At 40.1% G+C, this 17,812-nt stretch overlaps 1 protein-coding gene across 11 annotated transcripts in view; it reads right to left on the bottom strand.

The window, feature by feature from the left end:
• ERCC6L2 (ERCC excision repair 6 like 2) overlaps nt 1–2,017 on the bottom strand; it is a 62,601-nt gene extending 60,584 nt beyond the window's left edge. For 7 of the 11 annotated variants that reach the window (XR_012584911.1, XR_012584912.1, XR_012584913.1 and 4 more), the window contains exon 1: nt 1,567–2,017. Coding sequence is in view for 8 of the 11 variants with exons in the window: in XM_074569964.1 (XP_074426065.1) it covers nt 1,567–1,585 (19 nt within the window). In the remaining 3 variants the exon portion in view is untranslated. The remainder of the gene's footprint in view (nt 1–1,566) is intronic. The other 4 variants (XM_074569966.1, XM_074569965.1, XM_074569967.1 and 1 more) reach the window with 1 other exon arrangement.
• Nucleotides 2,018–17,812: the final 15,795 nt, after the last annotated feature.

Below are 17,812 nucleotides of genomic sequence, written 5' to 3'. Positions count from 1 at the left end.
TGCAGATTTTTTGCATTCAGTGTCTTCTGACTATGAATTTCGCAGGTCTGCTCTCCAATACTTGACAACCTTTTGCCTGCTACAAACTTGGATCCCATAACCTAATGGCCCATTAGTTCTTATATTAACAAGATCATAAACCATGACCTCTAGGTTAAACATATAATTTTTCATCTTTCATAACGCCCCCCATCATCCTTGATAACTTCAACCCCACACTCTGTGACCTGTACATAAGCTGCTCCATACCTTCAGCCATTCCCACCGACCTTTTCAGAGACTTGAAGCTCAAACATATCTTTTTGAGGCAAAGGGTGAAGTACAGACAGTATGTTCAACAAATAATACATATCTAATCTCTTAAAGTTTAAGGCATTTATACTCTCTCACACATGCTCAAATCTATGCAAAAAAACGTGCACATGAACTTCCCCCAGTAGCAGCTAAGTTCTTGAGCAATTTCTCAAAGACTGTAAAAATGAAACCAGCTATAGGCAGCACTGTTAAATATGCAAAACGTTTAAAATAAGAAAGCACTTCCATAATTATTTTCTTTCACAGTAATATCTGAAGTGACGCATGAGATTAACGACACTCAAGTTAAAACCACGATTTAAGATGACAGTGCCTTTGTTTTTAACTAAGCATTTACTTGAGTTTAATGAATTGCATATGACTTCTCAGAATCAGGGTTCCAGGTGCAAAGTGGGATAACAGGTTCAGTATTACCAAACTGCAAACCTAGTGGTAAACAAGAGAATGAAACAAAGGGGAAGAAAAGTAATGGCATTAAGGACACCACTGTTGCAAGACCCCAGAAAATAGTGCTGTCCAAGCCAAAGCAAGAATTGCTCCTTTAACTAGCCTGATTCGCTAACTTCTTGGTCTTCATAGCATGGGTACAGGCCACTTCCCATCAATGAAAAAAGACGATATTTAAGATGCTTGGTTATACTTACACCTTTTACCACAGTTGAAAAAAATGTGCCATATTGACTGTACTAACTCATGCTGCTAATGGCCTACTGTCACACATTTGCTGATTTCAACTACTCCTCTACACAAAAAAAAGAGCAAAAGTTCCATGAATGCTTTATAACTGTTGAAGTTTGTCCACTTAATGCAGAGTGCAGGTTTTTTTACACCCTAAAAAACGATTGTAACAGCAAAATTCAAGGATACTAAAGAAAAGCATTGCCCTTCTTAAATTCAAAGCTTAACTACAAAGTTGTTAAACAAGAGAGGCTAAAAAAATCTCTAAAATGCTTTGAGTCCACTTAACCACGTGTTTCCACCTGTCCCAAGAAACACACTCAAATGTTTCTGAGAAACAAAACCAGAGTTTTCTCACTGAACGTTTCTAACATGTATACACTGCCAGACTTCTCACACACACACACACTCCAGCTTCGCTGTTCGGCGAGGCCTCACAGCACCGTGGCACAGAGATGTGCGCAGAGCCATACCCAGCAGCTTCCACACCTGCCCTCTTTTCCATCTGGGCAAGCGTGAATAAGCAATTAGCGCCTGAACATCGCTCTGCAAAGACACACGGAAGATGCTTACCTGAGACACCATCACACATTTTAACTTATGGCCCTGCAAGGCCCCACGGAGCCCGGGGGCGGGGGTACCCGGGGGCAGCTGGGGACCAGAAGCCAGCCGAGCCCACCGCTCTGGGGGCCTACCGCCACAGCCGGGGGACCACGGGCCCGTCTACCGCCCACACCCCTTCGTTGGAGGCCACACGCTCCCCCGGGGGCAAGGCACAGCAGGGAAGGGGCTGAGGAGGCCCGGGGGGCACCTCACGGCCTGTCAGATAGGGAAACCGTCGCCTGCCCCTCCATCGCCGCGCCACTGCCGGCCCCGATCAGGACCGGGTGGGCAGGAACAGTGCCCGGGGACGGGGGCGAGCGGCCCCTTGGCCCCCGCCCCGCCGCGGCAGGCTGGGCCGCAGCCGGTCCCCGGGGCGGGCGCAGCGAGAGGATCTGCGCGGAAAGGCCGCGGGCTGTAAGGAGCCGGCGGTGAAGGGGGAGGAGCGCCAAGTATCGCGAGGTTTGCTGGAGGTGTCGCGAGAGGCTGGTGGGGAGGGGTCGGGTCTTGGGGGCCTGTCACTGTCCGTGTCCCGGTCCCGCCCGGGGTCCCGTCTGTGGCGAAGCCCTGTGGGGCAGCCGGTGGATGCGGTGCTGTGGCCCGGAGGGCGGCCGTGGGCGCTGGTGGGGCGAGTCCCCGGGAAAGACCGGCGCAGGGCCGGGAGTAACGCGGGAGGGCGCCGCGGCGCCGTGTTGTACCCCCCAAATTAAGTTGGTTTTCCACACAGAAACGGCGGAGGTGGAGTGTGGTGCGCGTGGTGGTGGTGGTGGTGTACGGGCCTGTGGCACGGGGCAGATGTCCCGGACCACGGTAGTTGGCCCTGAATGTAGTGCCTGCGTGGAGCACCCCTAGTCCAGCTGGCATGGTGGGATCTTGACCTGTACTACCCATACTGCAACTGATTTTCCTCCTGGTGCCGTACATTGTACCAGTCTGCAGAGGAGAGGGGAAAAACGGGATCTGCAGTTGTTTTCTAGGAAATTGTGCAGGTAAGGAAGCAGGGAGAACAGTAGGTGCAACAGAAGGTGGAAGTGATGCTCTTGCAAACAGTGGCCTTGCCTCTGGCATGGTAGAGAGGAGTTGGCTGCAGTGGGGTGATGGGAGCATAGAACCCTAGAATTGTCTAGCTTGGAAGGGACCTTGCAGATCATCGAGTCCAACCATCAACCTAACCCTGCCAAAATCACCACTAAACCATGTCCCTCAGCATCATGTTTACCCATCTTTTAAATACCTCCTGCATGGCAATTCCACCGCTTCCCTGGCAGCCTATTCCAATGTTTGATAACCCTCAAGTGAAGAAGTTTTTCCTAATATCCAATCAAAACCTCCCCTGGCATAACTTGAGGCCATGTCTTCCAGTCCTGTCGGCGTTTACTTGGGAGAAGAGACCAACCCCCAACTATCTGCAGCCTCCTTTCAGGTAGTTGTAGAGAGCCATAAGGTCTCCCCTGAGTCTCCTTTTCTCCAGCATGGTGCAAACTGGAGATGCAGCAAAATCTAACATTTGGGGAAAGGGCTGAAGCAAAGAGGCCCATGTTCAACCTCTGTCCATTTCCAGAAGAGCTTAATTGGATGCAGTAACACTTTGCAAATTATAAACTCAATCAGTAACAACCATCTTATTCTTGCTGAAAAAATTCAGCCCCGCCAAGTAATCTATCCAGATTGCCTTGAACCTCAGTAGCAATTTAATAGAATGCTACATGAAGGGCATGAGTTCTCAGATCCTTGCTATTACTTTGTCAACATGCTTTAACATGCAGTTAATAGCGCAATACTAAATAGTACCACTTAAAAAAAATAAGAATATGTAAATATCATGCAAGATCTATTTTTAAAGCAGCTTTGATTATTTTTTTAATGCAGGAGACACAAGTTTGGGATTAATCTCTTGTCACTGTAATTATGTGATAACTTCAATTGTTTTAATGACATGTTAAGGAGGGATTAAGCATTAGAGAGAAAACATCCTTTTGGGCTTGTGCAGTAAAATTGCGTACAATGATAATGGATAATAAGACTAGCTAATCAAAATTCTACATCCTACAATATTTTCAGAAACAAGGCAAGGCAATAAATTTTCTAATTCATGGGTCTACGGGTTGTTTCTGCATGCAGCTGACATGCAGGCAGCTACCAGCCTGCTCTAAGAGTAATGAAGACCTGTAGCAGTGTTTAGTTGCTTCTTTAAGTTTTGTGCTGTTAGCCAGAATTTTGTTCTGACAGAAGTTAATTAAAGATGTATGGGTTTTGATTAGCTAGCTGTATTAGAGTAATGGGAGAATAGCAGGCATGAAGGCACTAATACAGTTGCTGCAACAATAAACTAGATGAATATCAGGCACCATATATGTTGGTGAAGGTTGTTCAAAAATAAAAAGTAATATAGAACCAATAAATTATATTGTTTTAAAATTATACATGTAGTCAAGCACTTAACTGCACTTAATGTTCCAAATGAATGTGCAAGAACTACACCATCACAAAAAGAAAGCTGAAAACAGAATGACATTTCAGATTTTAAAAATTTGGCAAAATAAACACAATATAACTGTACCATAAACTCATATGTTTAATACACCTCAGCCTGCAGAGCATCTTAGAAAAATCAGTGAGAATATAGGCTTTCATTCTAAGGCAAGCTTTAAACTGGATCATGTTTGAAGATAAATGAGTGTTTATACCACAAGGTGTTTATTTAATGAATACTATGTTGCATTTGATTCTTGCCAAGATATTTGTGCTTAATAAGGACTCTTTCATGCAGAGTACAGCTGTTATTTTATAGTCACAAATACAATATTATGACTTCACAATAGAAGGAAATAAGAAACAGATTAAATTCTTGCTTAAACACTTGTAATTTTTCTAATAAACAGGCAGTAAAAATCTGCCTACACTCCAAGGATCCCGTTTTGGTTTTATGTCAGTGGTAAAACCTCAGCAATTTAGCTGGAAACAGAATTGCACCTGAAAATCCCAGTGAAGGCACTAGGATGAGTCCCCATTACAGTTAGGTACACTCTTGTAACTCTTCCCTTAAAGAGGGAGAACAAAGGGAGCAACACACCCTTAAGATGAGCAGTTGGTTAGCATGTCAACAGGTAGTTTTCCTCTGACCATTAAAATTCCTCTTACAGATTACAAGAAGTTTCTGTATCTTTATTCCACTTTGAAAAAAAGGTAGAAAACAAGCTGGCTCACTAGGATTAGGACCAGGCTCAGTTTTCCAAGGTCAGAGAATTAGTTTGTTCTGTTATGTATCTTTCAAAGTTTTTGGAGCATTAAAGTCCTTCCAGGAAATCTTTCTAGCTCAGGGTGGAAGTTGTTTTCTAGGATGTCAAAAATATCTCACACCATGTTTCTGCAGGGAAAGGTTTGTAAAAGGATTTCATTTTGAAAAGCTGTTGCCATTACTGGAAAGTTGAATATATCCAAACTCCATATGAAAATTTGAACTCTGCTCCTATTTGACTTAGTTTAGACTTCATAAGAGAAGTGTTAGGCTCAGATAACAACCAAAATGAATAGGATAGCGGGGATAAGCACTTTTTAAATATGTGCTATATCCCTGAAAGCATTTCACACGTAACATTGTGGCCTTCCTGTTCACTCTTCTTTGACAGAGAGAAGAGATAAATTAACTGATGTGCATCTAAAAAGGGCAGTTTAGTTACATTTACAGCATCCTCCACAGTCAGTATGTCTGAAAACAAAGTAAGCTAGTGATTCTCAGTCTAACTGAAACCCAAGGAAAGCACCTAGAATTTTTGAAAATGCAGGAAAGTCAGTTGTTTAAGTCTATACTAGAAAAAAGAAGAGGTGGTTCAATTCAGTGGTATTAATTAAGCATGGTGGCATTAAAAATGCTACAAAGAGAAACTCGGTAATGTACTGTGCACTAAATTAACATTTTGGAAGGCCATTTGTCTCTCCAGCAGTTCGTTTGCCACAGTATTTTACACATTACTCATTAACAGTATTCAATAAACTCTCAGAGTTCTTTGTGGAAATCAGGCCAATGGTGCTTCTCTGAAGTGTGTGTACCCTAGTGCACACCCCACAGGGATCAAAGAAGGGACATTTGAGCCCTTGTGTGCTGCTGCAGGGCTAGGCTCTTTGCAATCACAGAGATATGGCAGGAGAGCTCACATGACTGGAGTGCTGCTGCGGACAGAGCTGGACGAGGAAGGATGAGCCAGGGCAGTGGGGAGCAGAATTGGTGTTTTATGTGAGAGCAGCAAGGATACACGGAGCTCTGTCTGGTCTGTAGCGACCATGAGATGGTACAGTCCAGGATCTTGAGGGAGGGGAACAAGACAAATAGCAGGATCATAACCCTGGATTCAGGAGATCAGACACATGCCTGACCAACACATTAACCTTCTACAATGAAATGACTGGCTTGGTGGGCTAGGGGAGAGCAGTGTATGTTGTTTATCTTTACTTCAATAGGGCTTTCACCACTTTCTCCCGTAACATCCTCTATATAGAGGCTGATAAAGTATGGGCTAGGTAAATGGGCAGTGAGGTGGATTGAAAACTGGCTGAACTTCAGGGCTTAAAGTACTGCTATCAGAAGCACAAAGTCCAGCTGCAGTCCCATTATTAGTGGAGTATTTTGGGGTCTGATACTGGAGGCAGTACTGGCCATTTCATTAGTGACTTGGATGGTGGGACAAGGTGTATCCTCATCAAGTTTACAGATGCTACACAATTGGGAGGAGTGTTTGACAGACTGGATGCTCGTGCTGCTGTCTGAGAGGGACTGTGACAGGCTGGAGAAATGGGCAGGTAGGAATCTCATGAAGTTCAACAAAGTCCTGCACCGGGGGTGGAATAACCCTATGCAGCAGTATAGGCTGGAGGTCAACTGTTTGTAAAGCAGCTTTGCAGAAAACGACCTGTGGGTCCTGGTGGGCTGCAAGTTGGCCATGAGTCAATGGTGCACCCCAGCAGCACAGGAGGCTAATAGTATCTTGGGCTGTGCTAGGAAGAGCATTGCCCAGCAGGTCAAGGGAGGTGATCCTTCCCCTCCTTTCAGCCCAGGTGAGACCACATCTGAAGTGCTACATCCAATTCTTGGCTCCCTATAACATGAAAGACATGGATGTACTGGAGAAAGTCCAAGACCATGAAGATGAATAGATTGGAGCATCTGACCATACCAGAATAGGCTGAGAGCTGGGATTGTGTAGCCTCGAGAAGTCTCAGGGATGATCTTGTCAGTAGGTATAAATACCTAATGTGAGGGTATAAAGAGGATGGAGCCATACTTTTCTCATTGGCACCCAAGACAAGTGGCAATGCACACAAATTGAAACAGGAAATACCATTTAAATATAAGAAAAAGCTGTGAGGGTGGCCAAACACTGCCACACACTGCCACAATTGCTTGGAGAGGTCATGGAATCCCCATCCTTAGAGATATTCAAAACGCAACTGAACTTAGGCCTGAACAACCTGCTCTAGGTTCTGGAACGAATGGTGACAAATTTTTTAGCAGGGCCTGTTGCAACAGGACAAGGAGCAATGGTTTTAAACTGAAAGAGGGAAGATTCAGACTAAATATAAGGAAGAAAATTTTTACAATGAGTGAAACACTGGAACAAGTTGCCCAGAGAGGTGGTAGGTGCTCCATCCCTGGAAAGATTCAAGGTCAGGTTGGACAGGGCTTTGAGCAACCTGATCTATTGAAGATGTCCCTTCCCACTGCAGGGAGGTTGGACTAGATGAGCTTTAAAGGTCCCTTCGAACCCAAACTATTATGTCATTCTTTGATTCTAACCTCAGCCCTTCTGTGATTCTTTGAAGTCTGTAGGACAAACTGAGTTCTGGCTAAGTGCTTATGCTGTCTATTATTTAAAAATTAAGAGCTTTAAATACGGGCAGATTGATTAGCCAGAGTCCCGTTTTCCCTGTAACCTCACGCGAAAAGACATGGCACCAGTGCTTACCTAGCTATATGCATATTTCCAGTCTCATCTTCCAGTTATTCTTAATGACTCATAAGATCTTCAAGTCATTCTTCTCTTTTGTATCGTCAGTTGTAAAATAAAAGCTTGAAAATGCTAACTGAGGATGTCTGGAAATGCTGCACAACACTTTAATGTGTGCACAACACATGAAAAATGGGTAACACCTTGAGAGTTTACCTCAATAAATCAGATACCCCTTTTATTGTTAACTCATTCTGAAAAAGAATCTAGCCAGTCCTAAATTTTACTAACTCTTAGAAGCCAGGGTAGTATAATTCTTATAACCTGCTGCAAAATTGTCCTTTAAAGTTTGTCTGCCAGATGATGTGTTACTCAGCTTGAATAAACCTGAGAGACTGATTCCACAAGTGTTATGAAGTATTGATTCATTTCCTTCGAGTGTCTGGTTAAAGAGTGACTTGAGGAAAATGTAAAGTTTTGTCCTTAAATAAATATTGTATATAAATGGATCATGTCAGCAACACTCAGATTTCATGATTGCCTGGAGTGGGAACTGGATAATGAGGCTTGTCAGCTCCATTGGATTTGTAGCAGATATTTGTGTAGAGCAGTTTTGAATGTTTCAGAAAAATATGTGAACATTCGAAAGGCTTGTGGACCAGTCTCAGTTACGGTCTGGGTCTGGTTAAACCAAATCAGCGTAATTGTTCTTCAGAGGATCTTTTATTATGTGTTACACATTTCACTTTACAAATAAAAATTATTTCAGAAATGGAACAGAGCTTTCCATTAGGAGTAGTAGTCATAGAAATGGTTTATGGAGATTACAGTTGAGTTTGGTTCCCGTAATCCCTTTTTTCCTTGAGGAAAAAATAAAAAGTATTTGCTTCCTCAGGTTTGATTTCACATTTTTGAGTTTTGATTGACGGCAAAGCATGAAGGGAAAGACTTAAAAGCACCACACATGCAGAAAGAGAGAGGAAAAAAAGACTAAAACTGTAAAGACACGGGTTTTTATTTTCTTTTTTTGGGGTGTGTAACATGGTAAGCTGTCCTCAAGAGATAAGCAACTCATGATTTAAAACCTCCTAAGCAGATAAGATGCAAATGTGATCTGATTGTGTAACACCTGATGTGTTACACTTTTGAGGAAAAAGGCAGAAACATATGCACAAACACAAAGGGATCCTAATAAGCAGCTCTGAAGCTCTGTTAAAAAGAGATGACTCCTGTTTAAACAAAAAATCCTATTCCAATACTGTGAGTAGAATGCAGTGCTTTATACCAGTTATTTCCTGTGTTTCTTCTTTGTGTTATCTATGCAACACATCTAGCAAAACAGGGTAACTTGATGAAGTGGCAGTTTTTAGCAGAATATTATAGCTGTGTACAAATATGTTAAAGATGTAAACTGCAGCTAGAAAAGCTGAACTGGGGGCTTGTCAAACAATTCACCAGTCAGTTCCCCTAAAGCATGTAAGAATGATGTGTGTTCATGAGGAAGGCAGGGGTATTTTGGTTCCTGGGGGATTTTTCCCCAACTCTGAAGTCAGTTAACCTCTTTTACTAGGAGGATCATAGTGCTGTTGGTGCCAGAAACCACAAACGTCTGGGACCAGTATGTCAGAGATTATTTCTGCTGAATCAGCTCTCAATATAACAAATATATTAAACCAGTAACCAAAGCACAGAGACGTTTCATAACATAACAGGAACTGCACTGCAAAGTATATTTTTGATTTAGAGAAAATCTGAGCCCCTGCCCAATGTTTACTGTTATGTAAAAAAAAAAAAAAGAAAGAAACCATGACCAAAAAGACGTCAACCAAACAAAATCCCAACTTTCTAACTTTCTGTGACACCAGCAACAAATCACAATACTAGCAATACTACTGGTAGACTTTTCCAATTGTCCAATTGTATGCTTATTGATAATGTTGAAGATAAAATAGGAGAAATGCCATTATATGATTTCTAAAGCATCAAAGAAATTATTAAGCTAGTTATATTTAAAGTTAATTAATTCAAAGAAATCACCAGAAATACATTATATATTAAATGAAAAAAAAAGTTGCCATGCATGCCTTTTATTTAGTTACTGTCACTTACAATTGTTGTCAGGTATCCGATCATTGTAATAGGTAACATCTCTGTTAGATTTATTCAAAAGGACTTATTTATCAGTACATGCATATGCTATGTCACTGACCTGCAGACAAACTGACACGCATTCCAAGTTTGTAATTAAGACTTCCAAATGCAAGTATCAACAATTAAAGCTTAATAAAGCCACATAATAGTAAACTTGATTCATATCCTATGATAGCTAAGTCTTACTGTCCAAACATAGGTGGCTTCCTCAGCTGTAAGCAAATTCTCAGTTACTTTGAATGGCACTGTTCTCTTATTTTCTGTGATTCACCTTATACAGTAAATTCTGAGTTGATACCAGATTTTTTTCAAGATTTCACATATAAAATAAGTTATTTATAAACCACAGAAAGAAACAATGTAGCTTACAAAAGGAATCACTGTTACTGTTAAAAACATCAGTGTTTTTTCCTAGCTTTACTTTATCTCAAAGGCAGGTTGTAGGCTTCATTATAAAATAATTCTTGAAACCAAATAAAACCCAAATATTCAGTCTTGCTCTGGGATTGGACCACAACCTTAATGTTTTTTTCTTATTTTTAAACAGAACAGATTTTTATTCTTTTGGTAATATTTGCTATTAATTTAGGTTTAAATTACTGTTTTTGCTAGTGCATTTTAAGGAACAGACCAGGGCCAGAGAATGGGAGCATTTATTGGAGTTTGGAAGAATACTTTTGCTTCTGAGGATGATTGCTTGCAGACTTGTAATCAAGTTAGTTGCACTGCCATAGGGCAGCACTCAGCAATGGACCTGCCTTCTTCAGCATGGTGCTTTCTCATGCTGAATGCTTCATTTTGCCCTCCAAGACCAAAGAAGATTCATGCTTTAAGTATAGTAAGTAAATAAAGCCAAAAGGAAAAACAAAAATATACAGCATTCAATTGCTTGTGCTTCTGTACAGGCTTACCAGGGTATTCTGACAACATTCAAGATTACTGCCGGTCCAGAGCTTACCAGCCCTTTCCAAATTCAGCCTTCTGGGTTAGTCCTAGGGGCTGATTCCATCCATGGGTTGTAAGTATAAGGCACAAGTAACTGACTCCCCAGTCCAATTGTCAAATGTAGTCCATTGACTTTCACCAAAAAAAAAAAAAAGGACATGGAAAAAATCCAAATCTGCAGTCAGAGGTGTAATTAAAAGAGAAAAAAATAGCAGAAAAAAATGTTCCAAAGAGCATTCTTATCACAGGCAGTCAGTCATATTACATGTCTTTTTTTTTCTTAAAGAAGAGATTAACTTGTCGCTTGTACCCAGTTCTATGTGTGCAGGTGGGAGGGAATAATTCTGTGTTAAGACAGATGTGCTGTTATTATGACTTCACTGATCATCTAACTACTACAACTACTGGAGCCATAAAAATAAATTGAGTAGCAGCAGCCACCATAAAGATGAGGCAAAGGCGAGATCTAAGCCAAATTCTTGTCTTGAGGTTCTGCATCTTCCGTATGGCACATGAATAGTGTTTGCATTTACGTGCATTCGTGTAATGTTTTCTAAGAATACTTCAGCCAAAATAAACAAAGATTAGAAAATCTTAGTTGTAGGTGGCTATATTCATTTATACTTGTATGTATATGAAGTTAACATACCCACTACAAGGTAGCACAATCAAGTCAGTTTTCTACAGAATCTGGGGTGTTTGTTTATAACAAAATATTTATGTAGATATACAGAAGAAAAAAACTAAACTTAACTTGAAGTAAACTTAAACTGCTTAAACTTTTGCTTAATGTGCATTTTGCTGATCAGTACCATCCTTTCACAACAGACAGTAAAACAAATACTTTTAGCTGAGTGGATTTAAGCTTTAGCAGAATGAGAATGTACAGTACATAATGTTAGCACAAATGAGAGCCTGGATTATTATGTCATCTCAGAAAGACCACAAAAGGGAGAAAGACTTCCACCTTCTTTCTAAAAAGCCGTGTAATCTGGATTTCTTAAAAAAAAAAAAAAAAAAGAGGCTGCTATTAACTCTTGTAATAGGTTGTTTTGACAATGTCATTATCCAGATTTATGGATGTATCTTGCAGCCTCACTCAAGATCTAATTCTCCTCAATTAGTCCAAAGGCTTGAGGACTAGTGATTGCTGGAATCCTCCATGGATTACCCCTGATCCTCAAGGACATGAGAGCAATTCCAAATTAACTTCCAAATACATTTATGTAAACTGTGTATCCCACCTCAGAAAGAATAATCCACTACATTCACATATAAACAGAACCTTTAGATATGCAACAGATGTTCCTTTTTTTGAAAAGCTCTTGAATTCATTGACAGGCCTTTGGCTAAACTGATGAATTAATTTGTTCGGGGCGGATTTCATAAATCCTCTAATAATTCTTACCCTTACACATCTTGACTTGATTTCTGAGATCTGCAGCATGTGTTTTAAATGTTTTAACCTTTACTACTTTAATCAGGTAACATTTATTTCAGGGCTGGATGATGATCGGTCATTGAAAGATATAGTTGACTAGGAAATAAAATCCAATTTGTCAGTTAAACAAACCACATCTGAAATAAGAAGAAATCAGTCTGTATTACTGGATCCCTGAAATACTTAGTGGTTTTGATGTCATTCTCCCTTTCAAGAATATATAGTGATGAATTGCTAAGTATTGCTGGATGCAGTGCTGGTTTGCAGAAACCGCAGTTACCATGCTTATGTACAACTGATTTCTTGGGGTAGTTCGAATGTAAGCCTTTACCTCTATATTGAGATTTATTTCTATCATTTAAAGCTATTTTTCTTTAATACTTAGAGGCTAGTTACCATTTAAACAGCAATGAAATCAGTCCGAAAACCAAATTTGGTCTGAGCTGTTTGCTTTGTTAATCCCTCTGATGTAATATAATAAATTCTATCAAATATTTTAAGGCTTTTTTATTGACAGTTGTGTTTGATAAAGTGCAATAAATTCTGCAGGTAAAACTGCATTAGAAAGATTTTTGTCTTCCATTGCTAGACAACTGGCATGCCAGTCACCCACTCAATAAACCTTCATGTATTTTATTTCTCTAATGGGACATTCAGAGGCCCGGAAGTGAAAATTAGTGGAATTCATGGAGTGGAACTACATTTAATGAGTGAAAAGTATTTGAAAAATGAAAATTCTGTTTACTGACATGGGTTTTTTTTCATTTTCCAACCTATTTTGGTTGGAAAATGTTTCCTTGATATGTTCAACAGGTTTGTTCTTCCCAGTTCATTTGTAGGACACAATAATATCAGCTATCAGCTGACTAGCAGAAGCAAAGCAAAATGTGTATTAACTGCCCCTACCTGCTTTTCCTTTGACAATGCCACTTATATTGACCTTTCTACCCACATGACAAATTTCATTAAATTTTTGAAATGTAATTATAACAGAAATTTTTGGAAGTTGACCAGACAAAGTCCTGAGCAACACATTATAACCTGAAAATAGTCCTTCTTTCACCAAGAGGTTGGATGTATGATCACCTAAAACCCCTTTGTCAAAGATTCTGTGATTCTGTCTCCCTGCAGTTGAAAATGGCCCAAAGACTTGGAGATTATTAGAGTGGACAAGTAGATGATACAATCACGTGTGCTTTGCAAAGTCATATGGAAGATTACAATACTTACGGTGCAATACAAAATGAAAGATCCAAAGTACAGACTGCACATAGTTGAATATTAATTCGTCCTGTGAACCACCGTGCAGTTCACACTGGAACAACCAGAATTCATTGTTATCAGAGGTGCTTTAAAGGTGTGATCTGGAGAAGTCAGTCAAAATCTCCTGGTGTATAATTTGTTTCATGCGACAGATTTGGCACTTTGTTCCCCTTACATAAATGATGAGGAATGATTATTCATGGGAAATGAACTGCTTTCATCTTATTCACGAGAGGGGATTTCGTGCAGTGTAAACCTAGATTACAGTATTTTCAGGGATCAGGACTGATGGTAATGTGCCGTCCCCGTTGCAGTAAGAGGGCAAACAGATCTTGTGCCTTTGAGTTGCTCACCAGAAACAAACCTAGCCACTGTGAAAAATGCCTACAGGAATTTTCCAATTGCTGTCAGACACTGTAGCTTACAAATGCCAAACAAACTGCAGTATGTTATGAAAACAACTATGTGATTACCTACTTCTTCACTTTGCTATATTACCAGCTTCGGAAAGTACTATGGCAAAATAGGCGACAGGATAAACCTAGAACTGAAAACCAAATATACCATAAACTGCATGAAATTGCTGCTGATTAATTTTCTTTGAGTACTTCAGTTAATAGTAACAATACCTTCCGTCACAGTATCCCTGGTACCTAATCAGTAACACGTTGCAGCATATACTGAGAGCAGCAAGATATTTCACAGCTAAGCAATCAAACATGAGGAGGTTCAGTGAAAACTTGCCCCAGAGAAAAAAGGATTCTTACAGTAGCCAGGAGTAAAATATCCTTTAATTCTTAGTTTCTCATTCCTAAACTCCAGATTTACACTGATAAACTCAAATTCTAAGATCAGCTTTTACTCATAGCATGTTGGTTTTCTACTAAAAATTTGAGACTCATACAGAAGTCAAAGAACCCCAAACTCAGCTGCAAGCTTAGCTGCAGAAATACATCATATACAAACCTGCAGTGAAACAGCATCATTTCATGCCAAGAAAATAATCTTATATGAACAGCGAAGTCATTCTCCTTTATCAACTAAAGTGGGTGTAGTAATTTCCATAACATAACCAGAAAAGACTATATTGCTCAGTGACTGACTCTGCACTCTGGTTTGTATTGAATGTGCCTGTAAGATAAGAGAATGGAGTACCGTTTTACTAAGTTTACAAATAATTTTCAATGAAAATACACCACCAAAACTAACCACTGTCATTTGAAAAATGCAGTTTCATTTGGCAAAAACAGCTAGTCTACATGTATACTGAAAAATTCTCCCAGTATTGTAATATAAGTAGTATGATTTCTAACAATGATTTCTAACTTTAAGAAATTACTGAATTAATTTGTTTAGGTAAATAGGGTAAGTCATTCCCAAAGAAGTACTCTGTTGCCAGTGTGCATTGTATTTAAATTAGAAGAGTACCGAAGTGAAGTGTAGCTATATTATAGTAATTGTACCAGGAAATGCATTCTTCAGCTTGTCCACAGTGATGTAGCTTTAAATTAGATAATCTGGGTATCAAGTAGGAGTACAGCCATATCAGAAAAGACCTCAGCAAGGGTGGGCTTTTGTATTTTTTCTGATAGGCTTTACAGCCTGCATTTTGCTCTGTCTTGTTGAAATGATACTGATAACTGCACCCAAGGAAGCCACTTTAAAGGTAGCTTAGATTATTCGGTATGCAGTCACAGGTGAAGCTCTTAGATCAGTATGCTAATACCTACCTAGTTTATTGATATTGCTGCGTATTTTCTTTCCATTGCATCATAACCATGGCCTCATAGAGTAAGCGAAGGCCCAGGCATTCAGACAGGGAAAAAGACTTGTCAATGTGCCTAGTTCCTACAAAACTCATATTTTTCCCTGAGAAAAAACCTCACTTTTATTCTAATTGAACAATCATAACTGGCTGCCACTTTAAAACATTGCCTTAACATTGGAGTTAACAAAGAACACAGGAACAAAGGCACAGGAACTAAACCTTGAAAAGTGTTCCAGTTGCATCACAATCCTGTATTTCATAAAAAGTCTTTTTCTAACTTTGAGTAATATAAAACAGTGCAGTCAACTGGGATAAAGACATAGATTAAGATCCCACTTTTACTTCTTTCTTGCCTTCCCTTTTGCCTGTTTTCCTTCTGACTTCAGGAAGGATTTCTAGGACCAGAGGGGAGCAAGAATTAGACACTGCAGGCTTTCAAAAACAGGTACGAGAAATTCCATAGATGAGAAACATAACCATACGTATGTTTGCTGACTCGCAAAATTATTTATGTCCAGTCTTCCTACAGATGGAGCTATAATGCAGTTTGTAAGGGCCTGTTTTCTTTCGCAGCAGATAAAGGGATGGCATCTCCACAAGTGGGCTTGTTGTTTAGATGCCTTATGTTGTGTTGTCAATTTACTTCTGTTTTACTGGAGCAAGAATTTTCCAGAAAAGGTTAATTTAAAAGGTACATCTTCTAGGTTGAGTTTTATGCAGAACAGTGGCTTTTGAGTTTGCTGAGTTTCATTTTCTTCCCACTTAATACTACTGCATTTATGTTATTACTTCAATCCTTTGTTCAATATGGCAGTTAATACAGAAGGAGAAAAAAAGAAAGAGCATATTTGAAGAAAACAGAGACACAGGCTGAGTGTCATTGCTGTATCATTCTACTCTTGTTGCATACCTTCTGCTGTTGTGCCTTTTCTGTTATCTGCTTATATTGTAGGCTTTTGGAACCAAACCTGTTTTCTCCACATGCAGAGTAACATGAATATTATTATAAAGCCTGTTTTAGAAAAAGGACAAATGGCTGCAATTTGATTTTTCTTGGGATCCTCCAGAAGATTAAAGAGACATCTTAAATTGTGTCTTTAAGACTCCTTTAATACTTTACCCCTAAGTATTCATACTTTCTGATCCTGTATTGTGCCACGTACCTGTCAGGCTGGGCGTGAGGAGGTGCCCGGCCTGGCACCATGGACAGAGGCCCCCAGTGAAGTGGCTGGAACTGTAGACCATACATTCCTGACAAAGCTTACTCATAGGTAACTAAAAGATTTAAATTATTTAATTAGGTTAACTAAATTAGCTGCATTGGTAGATTTTGAGGATGGATAATTCTTACCACAAAACTGGACAAAACCAACAGTTCCTCTTCTGTGAAATATCTGTAGACAGGGGGAGTTTTGAATTGACAACTGGTAGCTGAAAGATTATGCAGTTGTATTCCCTACCACATAAACTGAGAATAATAGTAAACACCAATCTTGTAGCATGACACTGGCAGACTTTGCTTGTTTGGTAGTGGTCTTTTGCCCTCCAAAATACATTTTCAGCTCCCTGCAATGTTCTCCATTGCTACATCTAATAAACACATACAGTCATAGAATCATAGCATTGTTAGGGTTGGAAGGGACCTTAAAGATCATCTAGTTCCAACCCCACTAGCCCTAGGAAGCCACAATCCAGACACTATCCCTGTGGCATGTGGGGGCTTCCATTTTTATTTTCGTCTTGAGAAATGGATTGGAGCTGGAAGATATTTACTGTCCCCAAAGGACGCTATAATTCAAGCACACCTTCTGGAATTTCACTACTGCGCTATAATTAGCCATTCTCACTGACATGAAAAAAGATAAGAAAGGTGGGGTGTGGTGTATATGTCCTAAAATTATTGTTATCGTCCATTTCATGTTCTACAGTTTGTCACACACTTTTGGCTGCAGACTCCTTGCTGATACATCAGGACTTCTTAGTCATAGACAGCCCTACATCAGCCACACCTGCAAGAGCTGTGCAAGTAGGTTCTCAAGACTGGGTAGAGATGAGGTGCTTCTCAGCCCTGAGACAAAGCACTGCATCCTAACACAGTGCCACTCATCAAAGCTTTTTGCATATGAAGGTAGGCTCCTTTTTATTAGTGTTGGCTTCTATGAGATTATATTTTGTTCATGATATGCAAAATACAAGTAAAAAATCCTCTGCCAGGGGCTCTAGAAATCCATTTTGGGCAACTGCTAGTTTTGCCCAAAACCTGAGGACTGAGGAGAGATTCAGGAATGGAGAAGAGATTCTTGCTGGTCAATATGGGCATGGGGCCTGAAGAATAGCAGGAAGAATTACTTATAGCAGAATTTATGATCCCCAGTGTTGGTAATATTAGGCTGCAGTCCCTGCATTATGTTTTATGGTAAGTGCTTCTCTCTTGCTGCAGAAGGTGATCTATTTGTGGCCAACTTCTACGCATCTGGCATTCTCCAAACAATGGAAATGCTCCTTGTCCAGAAAGATAGGCCTCAAAAGTGGCCTCTGTGACTAAAAGTAACAAAAATGCTTCTCAGTGGAGCACATATGAACGAATTGGGCATATGCGTCTATTAGTCTTGTGCTCATGGAGCCGAATAGAATAACACTTGGAAATATTATGGAACATGGGAATTATTTTCTGTGGAAAACAAACCCTTCAAGGTGTGAATCACAAAA

This window comes from Larus michahellis, chromosome Z (assembly GCF_964199755.1).
Source record: "Larus michahellis chromosome Z, bLarMic1.1, whole genome shotgun sequence".
NCBI classification, from domain to species: domain Eukaryota; kingdom Metazoa; phylum Chordata; class Aves; order Charadriiformes; family Laridae; genus Larus; species Larus michahellis.
The sequence above is the reverse complement of the archived record's forward strand: the minus strand, read 5'-3'. Positions and strand labels throughout refer to the sequence as shown.